The sequence below is a fragment of the Schistosoma haematobium genome, chromosome 7 (genome assembly GCF_000699445.3).
Source record: "Schistosoma haematobium chromosome 7, whole genome shotgun sequence".
In the NCBI taxonomy this organism is placed as follows: domain Eukaryota; kingdom Metazoa; phylum Platyhelminthes; class Trematoda; order Strigeidida; family Schistosomatidae; genus Schistosoma; species Schistosoma haematobium.
This window is the reverse complement of record NC_067202.1, coordinates 12276885-12295497: the sequence shown is the minus strand read 5'-3', so window position 1 is coordinate 12295497 and position 18613 is coordinate 12276885. Positions and strand designations below refer to the sequence as shown.

Genomic DNA, 18613 nt, shown 5'->3' with positions numbered 1-18613 from the left:
TAATAAGTTTTTAAATCATGTAAAAGAAGAATATCCACTGTAATTCATTACTTCCTTATAATATTTTTTCACTTTGTACTAACTGTTTTCTGATTGGCTAGTATTTGAAATTGCTCAAACGCTTCTGATTGGCTCGTCCCTAAATTAGAGTCTCGCCGTCCCATCTGTTGTAACCTCTCATTGATCACCTTCTCTCTAAAATCCTCTGTGAACCGATCGTATGTTAGCATCGCGTGTTGAACTTGGCTCCGTGACCTTGAAATCGCTCAAACGCTTCTGATTGGCTCGTCCCTAAATTAGACTCTCGCCCCCAATTTTTAGTTGCTATTTAAAATCTCAGTAATATATAGTGCATGAATGGGTGGTGTTTACAGTAGGTTAACATTTATGTAGTGCAAGCTTTTGAATAACAATTTTGTGAGTAACGTCTATGTCAAAGACTTATTTAAAGAATGGCTCTGAATGGTTGAACAAGAATATTCTTATTTCTGTAATTTATACTACTAAATGACCACAGTTAAATAACCATTTAAAATCAGGAAGTACTGGAAAGTTGTCTCACCCTCCTGAATAATGAGTATCAGTCACTCTATTCATGCTTCAGGTCTCTTGAACAACCATAACCAGAGGAATTAATCAAAGTTAAGTATGAGACATCTGCCCAACAATGGTATTAAAAAAACAGTTACTCAATATCGCGTATTGTTGTAAACAGTTAGATATCTGTTTAGAAGTCTAAAAGTTAAGCACCCTTTGCGTGACCTGAATATTCTGGGTATGATCCCTGGTGAAGTCATGTTTATACACTTCTCAAGAAACCCATATCATTAAAAATACCTCCCTATTTTTAATATTTCTCAAGCTAGATCGATATCAGCTACCATTTTCACAAACATCCTACAGTGTAAATTGTTTTGTCTGATAATTTTAATACATACGAATTTTCATTATGAATTCATGTGTGTATAAATGTGAAGTAAACAGTTTGGGAAATGATATCGAAACTTCTATTTACTTTTGTAAGCTTTGACAACAAATAGTATAACAGTCATTTAAATGACTGCAAACCGGTCTTATATTTCCTTTCTTCTTATTGATGTTTAGGACAACGATTGAATAATATTCTCTTGGTATATGTGCACCCTCTGTGGATTGTATCGATGTTCTTAGTAAGTCACTACTAATGTTTAAGCAGAGGTGAATGATGGCTGATAGTGGAATCGAGGACGTGAGTTTCGTTTTATTTCGGATTCGTTGCCTGAATGTTTACCGTGGGATCTAGTACTATTTGCTTCAAATGCCATCGAGTTATCCAAATAGCTACTAAGTCCATCATTGTGAATTACTGAGAATATCGAGGCAGTCCTCTTATTGTGCACATATGTCAATAAGAGACTGATCAATTGCAGCCCTGAACATCAATGAGAAGATGCAAGAAACTAATATATATGAATTAAAGTTAAAAATCCCCCCATTACACAAGTCAGTAGCTATCTGGACTCAGTAACTAGGTGGATGGTGCTGTGACATTTGAACCGAAATATACTGGGTTCGAGTCCCAGAGTGAACATACACTGAGTCTCACTACTAGCCACTATCCATCTCCGCTTGAAAATTCATTTGTCAATCTAGACCACAGTAGAATCAAACGTATTCCATCAGGTTTATTTTAAATTAATGATGGACAGTCAGATTTTAGACAGGTTGACACAAAGAAATTAGATTTATTCGGAATTTTAAAGAAACCAAATCATTCGTATATATAATAGGACCACATGGTGCTTACTAATCACATGAACGTAGGTAATCGAGCTCCAGCTTTTAATAAAAAAAACAAACATCAGTCATCAACAATATACCGATACGATAACATAATGAAACCAAGTGAAATAGTAGATTTACATTATAAAATAAAGTTTTATGTGTGCGATTTATCTAAATGTGTTTATGTTAAACTAATTACAGCTTATACTGGTTGAATACGTTAGATACTGAATAAGTTAACTTGTCGAACATTTCAGAAGTTTGAACTGCTTCAAGTTAACTGAATGACAATCAATGGTATTAATTTAGATTGTAAGACATAGATAAGTGAATATGATGGTAACACAGATGGTAATAAATGATTCTCTCACTATTTTGTAAATTGTCTAAATTCAGACCAATACATTAGTGTATTCTGATTGATTGAGTTCAAAAATGAAATGCTCTCAGCTAGACTTGACCATCCTCATTTCAATATCGTATGCTGTCCAATCAGTGGGTAGTATGCAAAGTCTTAGCAGCAGTTACCCAGTACTTATTCATATTAGTTCATGATGAAACCTGTCTTTAAGTAGGAATCGTGTTCTATCAATCCTTCAATTCTATGCAACAAAACATTCAACTTCAAAATCTATTTAAAAACCATCCAAAACATTGACCAGACAACAATATTTCACTCAACAGTCTTATTCTACATGTTCATAAAGGAGGACAAATGAAATCCAATTGATTTTGGAAAGTATGATTTTGTTTTGTTTCATCAAACCGGGTCAGTTGTGAGATAGTAAGTCACTGATGACAATGGTGGATGTGTTGCTCAATTTGGTGGATTAGTTGAAGTTACACATGAACACCGTTGGATTAACTCATAATCTCAACTGTTGAAATTAATCAAACAAAATTTAGCAAGTATATTCATACAAGATACTTGTGATACTTTTCAGTGATCTTATCCTGTTATTGAGATAATCCAATCTATGTCAAATTGAATTAAAATTTGTACCGTTTACACAAGTGATTGACTGTGTGGATTTAGTAGTTCATTGAAGAAGGCGATGAGGCTTTCAGAACGATTGTTAATGGGTTTGAGTCTTGGAGTGAACATCAACTGTGAATGGAACTAGTTTAGCTTTAAAATAAATAATTGCCAACTACCGAATTGTTCGTAAGTATTATGGACAAGTACTATTACGCGAATAGGTGGAGTACCATTTAACGTCAAGGTTTACTAAATAGTTTTCTCAATCCAGTTTGAAATGTTATTGTAATACACTTACAAACAATATTCCACCTTAAATAGAGCCTTAAATCTCTCTATCTTGCTTTAAACATGCTACGATGGAGTTTTTAAGTGAAAAATCATAAGATAATCATTTCCAACTTCAGTTAATTTCTATAATATACCACTAACCATTCGCTTGCTATTGTTTGCTTGTAGCCTGGAGTGAACATCCTCTCTAGGAGGGAGGAACATCCAACTGACGAGTCCCAAATAGAACTAAACGTGAGTCAAACTGGATTCCTTTGCTAACCACTATCCATCTTTGCTTATACCACTAACCATGTTAAATATTATCATCGATAGGCAACTATCACACCCTCTATATTAGGCAGACGTTATATATGTAATTACAGGTAAATGAAATTAACTTTAATTATCAGTAGTGGTATTATACTGTGATATTTTATATTTCGGATAAATAAACTCAATAATTGTATTGAGTTTTTATAAAGTATTTACATTAGAAATCCGACCAAACGCAGGGAGTACTATACACATAGCCTGTTTTAAAATGTTCTCACACCATGGCTACCAATGTCTTTTATCAAGATTGTGTCGTTTTCCCAGGTTTTTCACATGACATGAGATATTGTTAGATTCAAGATTAACTACTACTACTACTACTACTACTACTACTACTACTACTACTACTACTACTACTACTACTACTACTACTACTACTACTACTACTACTACTACTACTACTACTACTACTACTACTACTACTACTACTACTACTACTACTATTACTACTACTACTACTACTACTACTACTACTACTACTACTACTACTACTACTACTACTACTACTACTACTACTACTACATATAGCTGATAGTGATTTCACTCCTTAACTACTTAAATGTTTAAGTAGTATGGTTTACTGACTCTGCAAAACTTTTAAATATTATTCCACTTAAATACTTGAAGAAAATACTCATAGTTTTAAAAAAATATATAGACTATAATAACACAATAAGTAAAGATAGATAGTGGCTAACAGTGGAATCCAGTTTGGTGCACGTTTCATCCCATTTAGAACTCGTCAACCGGATGTTCCCGGCATCTCTCAGAGTTGATATTCACTCCAAGACTCGAACGCAGTACCATTGGCTTCAAACACTATCACGTTATCCACTTAGTTAATGAATCCAGAAATCCACTCGAGAATTTAAAATTCACTATGTATTGTTTTAGTTGAATCTTCTCATTGATATTCAAAGCTGCAATTGATCAATCTCTTATTGGTATACGTGCATCCCATGCGTATTGTCTTCATTCACAAGTAATTCAAAACACAATTTTTTTTGAAATAATTGACAAAGTAATATATTTAAACAAAAGAAATTCAAGGTTATCATTAAACCGTTACATTATTATGATTATTATTATTATTATCATACTGCACTGAATTCAAACATAAGATCGATGTTCCAATAATGGTTTCACTTTATCCATATGAACTTGACCACAATCCATTCCATCATCATAAAGATTCGTCAAAGAGTTTGGCATTGAATGATTACAATAATGTGTTGATAATTTATTATATGAACAAAATAATGAATTAGGCATTGAATCATGTAAATTTATATTAGATTGTTTATGATATTCATATTTGACAGGTTTTATATAAAGTGAATTTTGTTTGTTGCTATGCAGATTTGATGGATATTGTTTTAATGATGAATTCAAATCATGTTGATGTAAATGATGATCACAATGATTATGATCATAATCATGATGAAAATGATTTGTATTATCATATGTTGTTTCTATATCGGTTTCATTTTGAATTTCTGTATTAGTTTCTTCATTATGTAACTTATGAAAATGACAATTTGATATGTATCTTTCAGTAGTTGAATCCTCTGATAGATCATTTATATTCTTGTTATGATTTTCTAACTGACTTATTAAACGAGAGCTACTATCATGATATTGTTTGAAATTATTCCCAGTGTCATCATGGTGCTGCTGCTGCTGATGATGATGATGATGAGGAGGAGGAGGAGGAGTAGGAGGAGGATGTTGATGTGAAGGTGGCTTTTTTCTCATTTTCCCATGTACATTTTGTATAGAATCATTTGGTAAGTTTGAATTAGTCGGTGTAATAATTCTTGATCTTGATTGTCTTGGATTTAATGATAACAGGGTAGTTTTAAGTAGTTTAGGTGTGTTAAATTTTAATAATCCATAAAAATTCTGTCTAAACTCTTGACAGAATCCAATACATATAGGCATTAATAAAGCAGCTATTAAATCACCTAATTCAATACCAATTACTTTAGCGGATAACATTAGAAAAAATCTTTGCCATGTGTTATCTTTTAAAACCTTTCAAATGTAAAAAACAATTATGTTTCGTTTTAGTAGCATATTGTAAAACCTTTAAAAAACTTTAATTTAACTTCGAAATTGATCATTAGTAACAAGGAGGTACCAAATAGATATACACTACATAAATCAATCGATTTGTGTAAGGGTTTAGATACTGCCTGAGTGTCCAAACAGAAGTAGGTGGTTTTCTTAGAGAGCTACTCCTGGAACTTTCGACTTAAACGTTTAATTCAAAAGGCAGTGAAACAACATAAGGAGATGCAGTCCAATAGTAGCCGGTGACCAATAATTGGTCCATACGCCATTTGTTTCCTTGGGATCCTAAAGCCCATATGCACTACCGGTTTGCAATCGGGGTTTTCCAACTTCTCTAGTCGGATCCTCCATATTCACCAACCAGGTTAAACAGCCAGATATTTCACCTTTCGTTGTCTCAGTTCCGTAAACACCAGTAATGCAGCGAGAAGTTAGGGAGTAGATCTTCCCTGTCAGTGGTTGTATGCACGTAGCCATATGAGAGCATTTCGAGAGGAGGAGTTGACTCTCCCCACTCTCGAGTGTACAAGGGCATTTGCAAATAAGCTTATTTTATACAAATATTTGTCAAGATTAGAATGAATAGTTTGATCAAAAAAATTGGGTGTCAAATATAGAGAAGTCATGATATGTGAAAAATGTATATTTGAAATAATCTTAGCGATTGAAATTTCGTACAACAAACGTGTTTAGACTTCTTCAGGGTAATGATTTGATTGTTAAACGCCATATATATTTCTTTGATGATCTCGATCTCGATTATTACCCTGAAGAGGTTCAGACAAGTTTGCTGGACGAAACGTTGGAATTATTATAAATTTCAATCACTTAGGCGTTTGAAGAGAACGGTGCTGGGTACGAGTCCCAGAGTGAAGTCAACTCTGGGAGGCAGGTACATCAATCTGACGAGTCTCAAATAGGAAGAAACGTGAATCAAACTGGATTCCACTGCTAGCTACTATCCATCTTTGTTTACAAAGCTTGTGATGTACTCTACTTGAATTCATGAGTCAATTAAAGCTAGACCGTCACGGAAAACCTGGAAGCACGGGCCGGCTGTTTTGTCCTAGTATGGGACTCCTCGGCAGTGCACATCCACGTTCCCACTCGCAGGATTTGATCCTAGGATCTATCAGTCTTGCGCGTTAACGCTAAACCTCTAGACCACTGAGCTGGCCAGCACCCAACGGTGTCAATGTCTAACTTCAATCGATACATGATCTTACACAACTCTGCATCCACTGTCTGAGGTGGACAACAGTCACACCCGACTTTTCCATCCGAACAGAGATTGCAAACATTTTTAGTTGTAATAGTGCCACTACTACTACTACTACTACTACTACTACTACTACTACTACTACTACTACTACTACTACTACTACTACTACTACTACTACTGTAGTGAACAAGAACACCAGTGGAGACAATCGAATGTACCTAACACAAAATTACAGGATTTGTTAAGAAAATCTAACAATCATAAAGTAAATGCTTAATTTGCTAAATGTCCATCAATTGTCTCATAATGACTCAGACTTCATTGTTCTTGTATTTTCATACAAATTGCATTTTGTTTTCATTCTTTACTGTTCAATCCTCTTGTCTCTCTGCTGCCAGACATTCTGTTCACGACTAACATCATCTACGTCAATATAAGTAGAACACACCTCACTACTACTATTACTACTACTAATAATAATAATAGTAGTAGTACTAATACGACCAGTAGTTAGTAGTAATGGTATTGTGTTGTGTGTTACTTATGTCGGTAGATATAAGTACTATGTATCATCAATCAAATGTGAAATGTTTCGAAGCAGAAGGTTAAGATCAAAGAAAAGAGAACGAGAACAAAGAGTTATTGGTGTGGAAAAGAAAAAAAACAATAAAGTCTCAGACGATTAACTGACATGAAGTATTTACTGTATGGTTCTGTAATTTTGTATCCAATTACATTTGATTGTTCCCATTTTTATTCTCATTCGCTACAATATGTCTATTATGTATTTCTGTTTATTCTCTTATGGGTTGTAAACATAGTTAATTAGTAATTTACTATCTATGTACACATTTTGATTGATATTCGATAAACACTTTACATATTCTATTCCTATGTATGGTCTAATTACTAATGTTAAACTTATTCACTACTAATAAAAATCGAATCCAATCCAACTTATATTTTTGATTGCTGAATCTATTGAATGAAAATAAATGTAATTACACTTGAAGAATCAGCTTAAATGTATAATACATTATATGGGAAGATACAAGCCAAACAATACCAAGTGAATATAACTTCACCCCATTGCACAGGCAGGTGGCTATCAGGACTCAGTAGCTGAGTGTATAACACGATAGCGCTTGAAGTGAATAGTACTGGGTTCTAGTCCCAGAGTGAACATCAACTCTGAGATGCAAGTACACCCAGCTGAAGAGTCCCAAATAGGACGAAACGTGCGTCCTAGGTTCCACTGCTAGCCACTATCCATCATTGCTTACAAACAGCTTTTGAATTAAGGCAATATCGAGGCATACGCACAGTATGCACATATGTCGATAACAGACTGATCAATTGCAGTCTTAAACCTCAATGAGAAGATACAAGCCAAACAATACCAAGTGAATTTGTATTACATTTAGTTGTTCAGATTGATTATACTTAAAGTCAATGAAACAGTAATTACATGATATATTTTTCTTTATTAATTTTCTATTTCATTTACCTCAGAATCCGTTAAATTCATGTCTCCTGGTCTTGTTAATGGATCAAGCATAGTAAATAATGCATTAGGTAATCGACATAATCCTTGTATTATATTTATTATAGCTATATGTAATACTTCAAATTGATTTCTTCTTGTTATAGTTGCACGACTTTCAGCATATCTTGGACGTATAATGATATCATCCATACAATAATTACGTATAATTGCTAGCCCTATACATATATTAATTAATGCAAATGTACAATCAATAATAATTCCAGTTATCCATTGATAATCAAAATAACTAGCTGCAAGTTCTTTAGTTTTTTTAGTGATATCCATTTCTGTAAAAATATCATAACGATGAATTGATTTCATACTAAACCAATATTGAAATCCACCAGCAACTTCACATCTTGCCAATGGTTCTAATGATTTCAATAATGTTAATGATGATGATGATGATGATGATGATGATGATGATAATGAACTCAACTGATTAGCTGAATGTATTATCTCATATTCAACATTATAATATTGTATACGCCAATAGGCTATTTCAATTAAACCATATATTCCAGCTAATAGAATAACACCAATTGAGATACGAATTGATTTTCGATGATTTCCATCCGCTATAATCCAACGTAATATAATATTTGAAGGAAAATTTGTTTCTCTTTGTAATAATACAAGTGTTTCAATACCTAATGTTATAGTTATTAATACAATAGCTAAACGATTTCCTGTCCATATACAATGAATAAATGGACAAATTAAACTATTCAATGCTAATAATCCAGTATCCCATGGTGTATCTAAATCCATTATAATCACTAATATACATTGAATGAAATGTAATATTGATAAAATCAATAAATAAATAGATAATGAACCATAACCATATGGATTCATTATAATCTCTGAATCTTGTCTTAATGATTTACGCCATTGTGGATTAGCATAAATTATAATACATAGAATACAACCAATTAAACCAATCGGTATCCATAATGGACTAATATAACGATCTAAATTATTGATTATTGGTGAAAATTGTTCAATTAATAAATAAAATCTTGAATAACGTGAAAGTATATCTAAATGTTGTAGACCAGATGATTGTGTAATACCTGGCATTAAAGTTGTTGTTGTTGTTGTGGTTGTTGTTGATGATGATGATGATATTGTAGTTTGAATAACCTGTAAAGATAGATAATAATCTTGAAAAAAAATAATTAAAATTATAAACTGTAAAAATTCATAATTATCTCTAGAATGTCACCCGTTGACTAGACACTATCAGCAATAATCTACCGTTGGAGAGAACAAACTAAATTCGAACGAAGGGAGAAGTCGGGAAGAAGCACTGTAAGTGGATAGAACCCAACTAAATCACAATGCAAGCTATCATCTAGAATACTCAAGGTCAAAGGAGAAGAGAAACATCAAAGAATATATTACACCGAGAAATGAAGACAGATATGAGAGGAATGAACAACAATTGGATAGAACTAGAAAGGAAGGTCGAGGACTGAGTGGATTAGAGAATACTGATCGGCAGCCTATGGTTCATTGGGAGTAACAGACATAAGTAAGTAAGTAAGTAAGTAAGTAAGTAAGTAAGTAAGTGAGTAAGTGTGGAAGTAAGTAAGTAAGTAAGTAAGTAAGTGAGTAAGTGTGGAAGTAAGTAAGTAAGTAAGTAAGTAAGTAAGTGTGGAAGTAAGTGAGTAAGTAAGTAAGTAAGTAAGTAAGTAAGTAAGTAAGTAAGTGAGTAAGTGTGGAAGTAAGTGAGTAAGTAAGTAAGTAAGTAAGTAAGTAAGTGAGTAAGTGAGTAAGTGTGGAAGTAAGTGAGTAAGTAAGTAAGTAAGTAAGTGAGTAAGTAAGTAAGTAAGTAAGTAAGTAGTAGTGTGAAGTAAGTGTAAGTAGAAGTGAAGTAAGTAAGTGTAAGTGAGTGGTGGGGTGGGGTGGGTGAAGTGAAGTGAAGTAAGTGAAGTAAGTAGGTGAAGTGAGTGAGTAAGTAAGTGAAGTAGTAAGTAGTAAGTAAGTAAGTGGGGTAAGTAAGTAAGTGAGTAAGTGGTGGTAAGTGTGGAGTAAGTGAGTAAGTAAGTAAGTAAGTAAAGTAAGTAAGTAAGTGAGTAAGTGTGGAGTAAGTAAGTAAGTAAGTAAGTAAGTAAGTAAGTAAGTAAGTAAGTAAGTGAGTAAGTGTGGAAGTAAGTGAGTAAGCAAGTAAGTAAGTAATTAAGTAAGTCTAATTGTTACGTATAAAGACGGTGTGATTCCAGTTTAATAAATCAATGTAACAGATTTAAACTTATACAATTTCAATTAGTATTTATCTATTCAAGTCTTTTCTCAACCGTATTTCTTTAATACTTTCCTTATATTGTTGTATCAATAACACTACTCTTAAGATAAATATGAATTCATCATTTTGTTTCATGCTACATTGAATTATAAAGATAGAACATGATTTATTTTCTTGTTGAACCGTTATGACGAAACAAAATATAAAAAACTTTTTCAATGTAACTTACTATCAGGTTGACAAATCAACTTATAACCGTCATAGAGATGAGTACCATAACAAGATTGAAATAATAATGGATTGTTATCACAATTTCAACTATCATAATACTATGAATTCATATCTGTTCATCATTGTAAATATAATGATCAAGTGTAAGAATATTTTGTGTTTGCTTATTAAGACATTGAATGATATGATATGTTCTGCTTGCTTCTTAAATTGGAGCATTTCATTACATTTTGAGATCAACAAGATAACTATAAGTTAAATCATATTACGGACTAAACTCATTAGTGATATATATTATATTTGGAATTTATCTTTTAAACTAAGTTTTTATCTTATAAGCAAAACATGGATAGTGGTTAGCAATGGAATCCAGGATGAGCGTTTCATCCTATTTGAGACTTGTCAACTGGATGTACCTGCATCCTAGAGTTGATGTTCATTCCGGGTTGTAGGTATATCCAGCTGATGAGTCCCAAACAGGACGAAACTGGGTTCTCATGCTAGCCACTATCCATCTTGGCTTATAAAGTTTGTAATCTAAGGCAATTTTGAGGTAGTCCGCATAGGATACACATATGGTAATAAGAGACTGATCAATTACAGTCTTAGATAACAATAGGAAAATACAAGTAAATCACACGAAGTGAATATAAAACTTCACCCCATTGCACATGCAGGTGTCTATCAGGACTCAGTAGCTAGGTGGATAACGTGATGGCATACAGGTTCGAGTCTCTGAGTGAACATCAACTCTGAGGTGTAGTTACATTCTGCTGACAAGTCCCAAATTAGACGAAACGCATGTCAAACTGGATTCCACTGCTAACCACTAACCATCTTTGCTTATAAACAGTGCAGTTTAGTTCACTTAAATCATTACTCATATTATTTTAAGGTTGTAAGTAGCTGAAAATAGAATAATTGAATAAATGAACTCATTCTATTCTGGTGGAGTTTTGTTCTCTGAGCTGGATGGTTTGGTCATGGAGCTTTAATCGTTCTTCTGAACGACATCATCAGCACAAACATTACCATCTCATCCTATTCCACTATGCTTATTTTTCTTGGGTTATGAAAATTTACCGAGGTGGAAAACTAGGAAAACGAAATATTTTTTCTATATCAAAGCAACTATTAATTATAATACTAAAAATATACATAAAGTAGAGTTGCATATTACATCTGTAGTGAACAAGAACACAGATGGGGATAATGGAATGTATTGGAACACAAAATTACAGAACATCTTAGTAAAATCTAAGAACTATACACTGAATACTTCATTTGTAAAATGTCAATCAATTGTCTTAGAGTTCATTGTTCCATCGTTCCCACACCAATTACTCTCTGTTCTCATCCTCTTTCCTTCGAAGTTCTTAACCTCCTGTCTCCAAACATTTTACATTCGATTGATGATACATACTACCTATATCTAACAATATCAGTAGCACACCATAATTTGAGTTTTAAGCTTTGAACATCTTTGAACAATGTTATCAATGTATGCTTTGATTAAAATCAAATCTATCAGCCATATGTAAAGTATCCAATCAAAATAATATCAAACATGTATTGTGACAAAATACTAATTAAGATAAAATTCAAAGTTAACGATCCCTAGTTAATGCCCCGTGGAAACAATTTATATGGGGGTGTGTGTGTTGTGGAGATAACTGAACTTTATAGTTTACATCTAAAAATCACGATATACATGATAACTATTACATTCTAGTGTGTACCTTCTAATGGGACACTAAAAATCTTCAACTTTATAATGACCTTCAGGTTGGTAAAACCTGAAGGTCATCATTTCAACACTATAAATAGAAAACAATTTATTACTTAAAACGTGATCGTCTAATTTAGATCCACTCGTGATGTCAACTCTAAATCTCTATCAATCCTTATACTGATTCCGATAATTAACAATAGCTCGCCTCCCCCCCCCCAAAAAAAAGTAAGGAACTATCGTGTTTATGTTGATTAGCTGATAAGAAAACCAAATGAATAAAGAATTTACACTTGAATTCATGATTGTACCATAGTTTTTTTTGTTTTGTTTTTTCATTTATGCTACAATTGTAGATAGTTAACAAAAGAGTTTTTCAAAGAAAAAAACAAGAAAAAGAAAAAAAGAAGAAAAGAAAATGAAAAAAATTCATTTCTATATTTTATTTTATTATTTCTCATTATACTACTGAATATTATTGATAAACATTTTTCTAGATGATTTCATATTGTTTGTTTATTTTGTTAATTAATCTTTATTTTATTCATTTAGAATATAAGTTCAATGAATTGTATCAAGTAAATCATTTAGAAATTTTAATAATGAATAAATAAACTATATTGGTATGTCTGAGAGTGAGTAGAGTCAGCTCTTCTTCTCTTGAAATGGTCTTATATAGCCATGTCCTGCTGACTGTCTTCTCATGACATTACTGTTGTTTACGAAATTGAGAAGACGAAAAGTGACTGTCCGGTTGGGGGTTTTAACCGAGTTGGTTGACACGGAGAGTTCATCTAGGGGAGTTGAAAAACCTTCATTTCAAACTAATGGTATTCATCGGCTCTATTATCCTGAAGGAACAAATGGCATATGAACCAATTCTTGGTCACCGGCTACTATTGGATTGCATCTCTTTACGTTATTTTGATGACTTGTGGATTAGACCTTTAGGTTGAAGACTTCTGGCATGTCCTTCTAAGAAAACCCCCTACTTCGGTTTAGGCACTTGGACAGTATCTCAGCCCTCACACAAATCGAATGATTTATATAGTGTCTATCTATTTGGTGCCTTCTTGTACCATTGTTTATGTGTTTAAATAAATAATAATAAATAGGTCGAAATGTATGTAATTTTTTTAAATGATCAAAATGGAAGAAGTAAAATAAAGTCTTATTTTAGTATTTGTATATGTAATTGAATAATTGATATTACTTTTCAGAGGAACTATGATCTGTGAATGAACAAATCAGATTTTAGATGATACATTAGGGATTTTAGGATCAAAATCATTCTTTGAAATGTTATCATGCTTGAATATCTGGGCTACTTGATCATTGCCATCTAGATATTTCAACAATGCATCTGTTTTCTTGTTTATTTTAATACATCATTATGTCTATTAATCATATAACCTAATCAGATGCCTTTCTGAAATGTGTACAACCTTTCGTTGTACAAGTTGCGAAAAGCGCCTTATCAAAGATACAGTGGATGCTGGCATTATGCATCGAAAAGAATGTACATTATTTAGATATCAATTAACTGGACTGCTAACTTCTAACTGACAATCACTCAATATTTATCGTCAAGATCGACCAAGAAGTAAGAAACAGAAATTTGTTGAAATATTTTGTGCTGACAATTCTATATTGTACCAAAAGTATAATATTGAATCAAGCTACTACTACTTCTACTGTGGTGTGTGCTTTTAATATTGACATAAGTAGTATATGATGTTAGTTGTGAACAGAAGGTCTGGCAGCAGAGAGACAAGAGGATCGAACAGTAAAGAATGAAAACAAAATGCAAGAACAATGGAGTCTGAGTCATTTTGAGACAATCGATGGACATTTTGCAAATTGAGCATTTACTTTATGATTGTTAGATTTTATTAAAGAGTCCTGTAATTTTGTGCTAAATACATTGATTGTCTCCACTGGTGTTCTTGTTCACTACACTTGGTGTCGATGCCAACCAGGAGGGGGGGTACTCCTCCGAGGACGCCATTGCGGGCCTGGAGCTGAAGTGTTAGTTGGGGCAGTCTGATGCGGAGAGGTGGCGACTAGGGGAGTGTTCTGGCGAGGTGGTGTTGGCTGTAGTGGGTGCTGTTGATGAACTTATTAATAAAATCTAACAATCGTAAAGTAAATGCTCAATTTGCAAAATGTCCATTAATTGTTTCAGAATGACTCAGACTCCATTGTTCTTGCATTTTGTTTTCATTCTTTACTGTTCGATCCTCTTGTCTCTCTGCTGCCAGACCTTCTGTTCACAACTAACATCATATACTACTTATGTCAATATAAGTAGAACACACCACACTACTACTACTAATAATAATAATACGACCAGTAGTTAGTTGTAATGGTATAGTGGTGTGTTCTACTGGTGTTTCATTTTTAGTTTGAAGATAATCAGTAGTGTACACCTATAATCTATACATGATTTTACTCATAGTATTCAGGTATATCATAACTTGGAATCAAAGTGAATTAAATTTCCTATTACAATCAATTAAGAACGATATTCCTACACATCACAAGATAAGAAAGTGAAAAATATCTATTATTATAGAAGTCTCACACTTGAATAAAATAATCCTTCAGTGACCGTTCATTTTTACTTGATTACTTGATGATTATTTACTTATTTGAACACATAACTATTACTACAAAGGGGCAGCGAATACAAACACACAAGTCACTTTGATTTATGTGTGGACCGTGAAGCTGCCCAGTTGCCCGAACTGAAGTAGGTGATTTTCTTAGGGGACCAAACTTCGAGCCTTTGATCCATAAAACAGTGGAGCAACGTCAAAGGATGCAATTCCATGGTAGCTGGTGACCGAAAATAGGTTCATACACCATTTGTTCCTTCAGTATACTTGAACCTATGTATACCACTGGTTTGGAATGATGGTTTTCCAACTGCTCTCGGTGGATCCTCCGTGTCCACCAACTCGGTTAAAGCCCCCACTGGATATTCGCTGTTCAACTTCGTAAACAACAGTAATGTCATGAGAAGGCAGTAAGTAGGACTTCCCTGTCAGTGGCTGTATACGCGTGGCAATGTGAGAGTATATGGAGAAGGAGAGCAGACTTTCCCCACTCTAAGCCGTACCAGGATATTTTGGGGCAAATAACGGGATAGTGAAGGTGGTCCTTTCGGAACACCCATTAGGTGGACCACCTAACGAATATGAATTAATCACCTCTATTGCCATTTTTGTTGATATTGGTGTGTTATGAAACGGTGTGGCATAACATGTAATATAAAGGCGATATCTCACAAATTTTGACATTGTTATGAAATATCTCTGCTTTCCTACAATGTAGACCAGTGACTCGTTTTCGGTTTAAGGGGCATGATATTCAGTTGATGATATAAATAACAGTAGTGTATAAATAATTAAAGTGAGAATTTTTATGTTACTGATAAAGTTTAAATTATTCCTTTGCTGATATCAAGGACTAACTTTTGGGATTTTATTGGTATACGTGTATACGTTTAAAGCAAAGACCGATGTCAGGTTAGGTTGCTTACTCTCACTCTTTCTCTTACTCCTGGTGATCGACTGGATTATGAAGACGACAACATCTGGGGGAAGAATGGGATACAATGGACAACTAGTATGCAGCCAAACGATCTAAACTTCTCAGATGATCTGGCCCTTCTATACCACACGCAATAACAAATGCATCAGAAGACGACCAGTGTAGTAGCAACCTCAGAAGCAATAGGACTCAACATACACAAAGAGAAAAGCAAGATTCTCCGATACAACACAGCATGTAACAATGGAATCACACTTGACGGAGAAGCTTTGGAGGATGTAAAAACGTTTACATATCTGGGCAGCATCATTGATGAGAACGGTGGATCTGATGCACGTGTAAAGGCGCGGATCGGTAAAGCAAGAGCAATTAAAGAACAAATGAAGAACAATGATTGGATAGAACTAGAAAGTAAGGCCCAGGATAGAGTGGGTTGGAGAATACTGGTCGGCGGCTTACTATCCACTTTAATCAATGAACTACTGTCTCATTTTCTCCATGTTTAAAGCCTACTAACTATGACTTACACTAGAATCTGAACAATATTGATCACAATGGTACAGTACTGCCTACTTTTTAATGGTTTATCACTTGACATTTATTAGTAATCTAAAATTATCTTCATACACTTAAAGCATAGACATTTAATAGGTGATAACTTTAAATGACTTATTCCTGTCTACTACATGATTGCTATCGATCAAATGTGATAGAATCGAGCTGCGTATTTTTTTGACAGTACCTTTTCCTAACCACGAAGAGAGGTGTTCACTAACTCTTTGGTTCAGTTGTCTGGTGATTCGCCCAATATAGCTTTCTCCACAGGAGTAGCTGAAGTCTTAGATACATGTACAAGTGGCATAACCAGGTAACTTATCCTTTAGTTACGGAATAACTATAGATCGGGTCGAGTACAATAGACAGACATTCTCTTCACTGCTCTAGTCAGTCTACCACGTAGTATATCACCAGATACATCTCCATTGAATTGTATCTTCATGAAGAGAGGTTTTTTTACTAACCGTTGATGTCACTATTTTCTTGTTTGTTACACGCAAGTGTTTCTCTAGGAAACCCTGTGGATAATCCATTTCAATCAACCTATTATGTACAGGCTCTAATTCCTTGTCAATTGTATCAACTAAGCATGTCATAATAACTCTATTTGACAGAGATCTGACTAAGTTTCTCCTATAATGAAAGGGTACAAAGCTTAAGAAATATGTGTATTGGTTTGATAAAGAACTTTTTACATACACCCTTCTACTGATAAAACCTGTGGAGAAATATATATTGGGCGCACTACCAGATAATTGAACCAATAAGTTAATGAACATCTCCTTTCGTGGTTAAGAAAAGATACTGTCAAAATATTTCCATAGCTGTATAGAAAACAATATTTAACCAAAAAGAAGTAAATGCTTTTAATTGAGATCATGAACCGATTGATGTTAGACCAGCATTGAAAACCTGGAAGCACTGGACGGCCGTTTCGTCCTATTATGGGCTCAGTGGTTCAGTAGTTTAAGCGTTCGCGCGCGAGACTAAAGGCCCTGGGTTCGAATCCCGCGAGCGGGGTCGTGGATGCGCGTTGCTGAGGAGTCCCACAATAGGACGAAACGCCCGTCCAGTGCTTCCAGGTTTTCAATGATGGTCTAACATCAATCGGTTCATGATCTCAATCAAAAACTTAACAATCTCCACAACCACTAAACTGATAAGAGGTAAATAATCCACGATGTTTGTAAACATAGAATAAACACTTTAAACAGATGAAATACAAAACTTACATTGACCGTATTACGTAATCGTAGTGTACGCATTTCATTTACGTATAATACAACAATAAACTTGATGCTTTAAATAATGTATAATTCAATCATATTGGTATTATCCAATAAGATCTGAAATAGATATAGAATAGAGATTAGATATATAGAGTCTTTTCAGCGATTCAACTCCAATACTCTACCTATTTATCATGTATTTATATTACATAACTGATACCTTAAATGAATCACAATAGACGAATTTATGCATAATTTGTGTTCTAATTTGGTATTAAAAAAAATTTGCATGATTTGTCAACGTGTACATGTTACATAATTCCGGGTCATTGAGGTAAGAAGATGTATGTACCATATATATATATATAGAGAGAGAGTGATGATAGAATAATTGGGACATATAGATTATATCATTTGTTAATATATTCTAAAATATATAAAAAGAAAAAATGATATCGATTCGTTTAATCAATATGTAATTAGGTAATTATGTAATTTATTATTATTTTGAAGATAAATATGCACACACAAACACACACAAAAACAATAATTTTTGTTACTAAGGTATTATTTATTATTTGAACACATAAATATTGGTACACAAGGTCACTCATTACAAATGCACCACATTAGTCATTTGATTTGTGTGTGTGTGTGGGTTATGATACTGTTCGAGTGTTCAAACCGGGGCCATATACCGGGTCTCCGACCCAAAGGTCTGATCCACAAGGCAATGGAGCAACGTCAAGAGATGCAGTCTAATGATAACCGGTGACCGACAATAGGTTCATACACCATTTATTCCCTCAGGATCCTGGAGTCCATGTGCACCATTGAATTGGAATCAGGGTTTTCCAACCAACCCACCAG

At 33.8% G+C, this 18613-nt stretch overlaps 1 protein-coding gene across 1 annotated transcript; it reads right to left on the bottom strand.

The window, feature by feature from the left end:
• Nucleotides 1–4347: 4347 nt before the first annotated feature.
• On the bottom strand, nucleotides 4348–17779 carry MS3_00009621 (uncharacterized protein; the record flags this gene model as incomplete). Its single annotated transcript, XM_012938108.2, has 3 exons — nucleotides 4348–5383; nucleotides 8152–9336; nucleotides 17747–17779. 3 exons carry the CDS (start codon nucleotides 17777–17779, stop codon nucleotides 4460–4462), a joined length of 2142 nt encoding a protein of 713 aa, XP_012793562.1. The 3' UTR covers nucleotides 4348–4459.
• Between the last annotated feature and the right edge of the window lie 834 nt (nucleotides 17780–18613).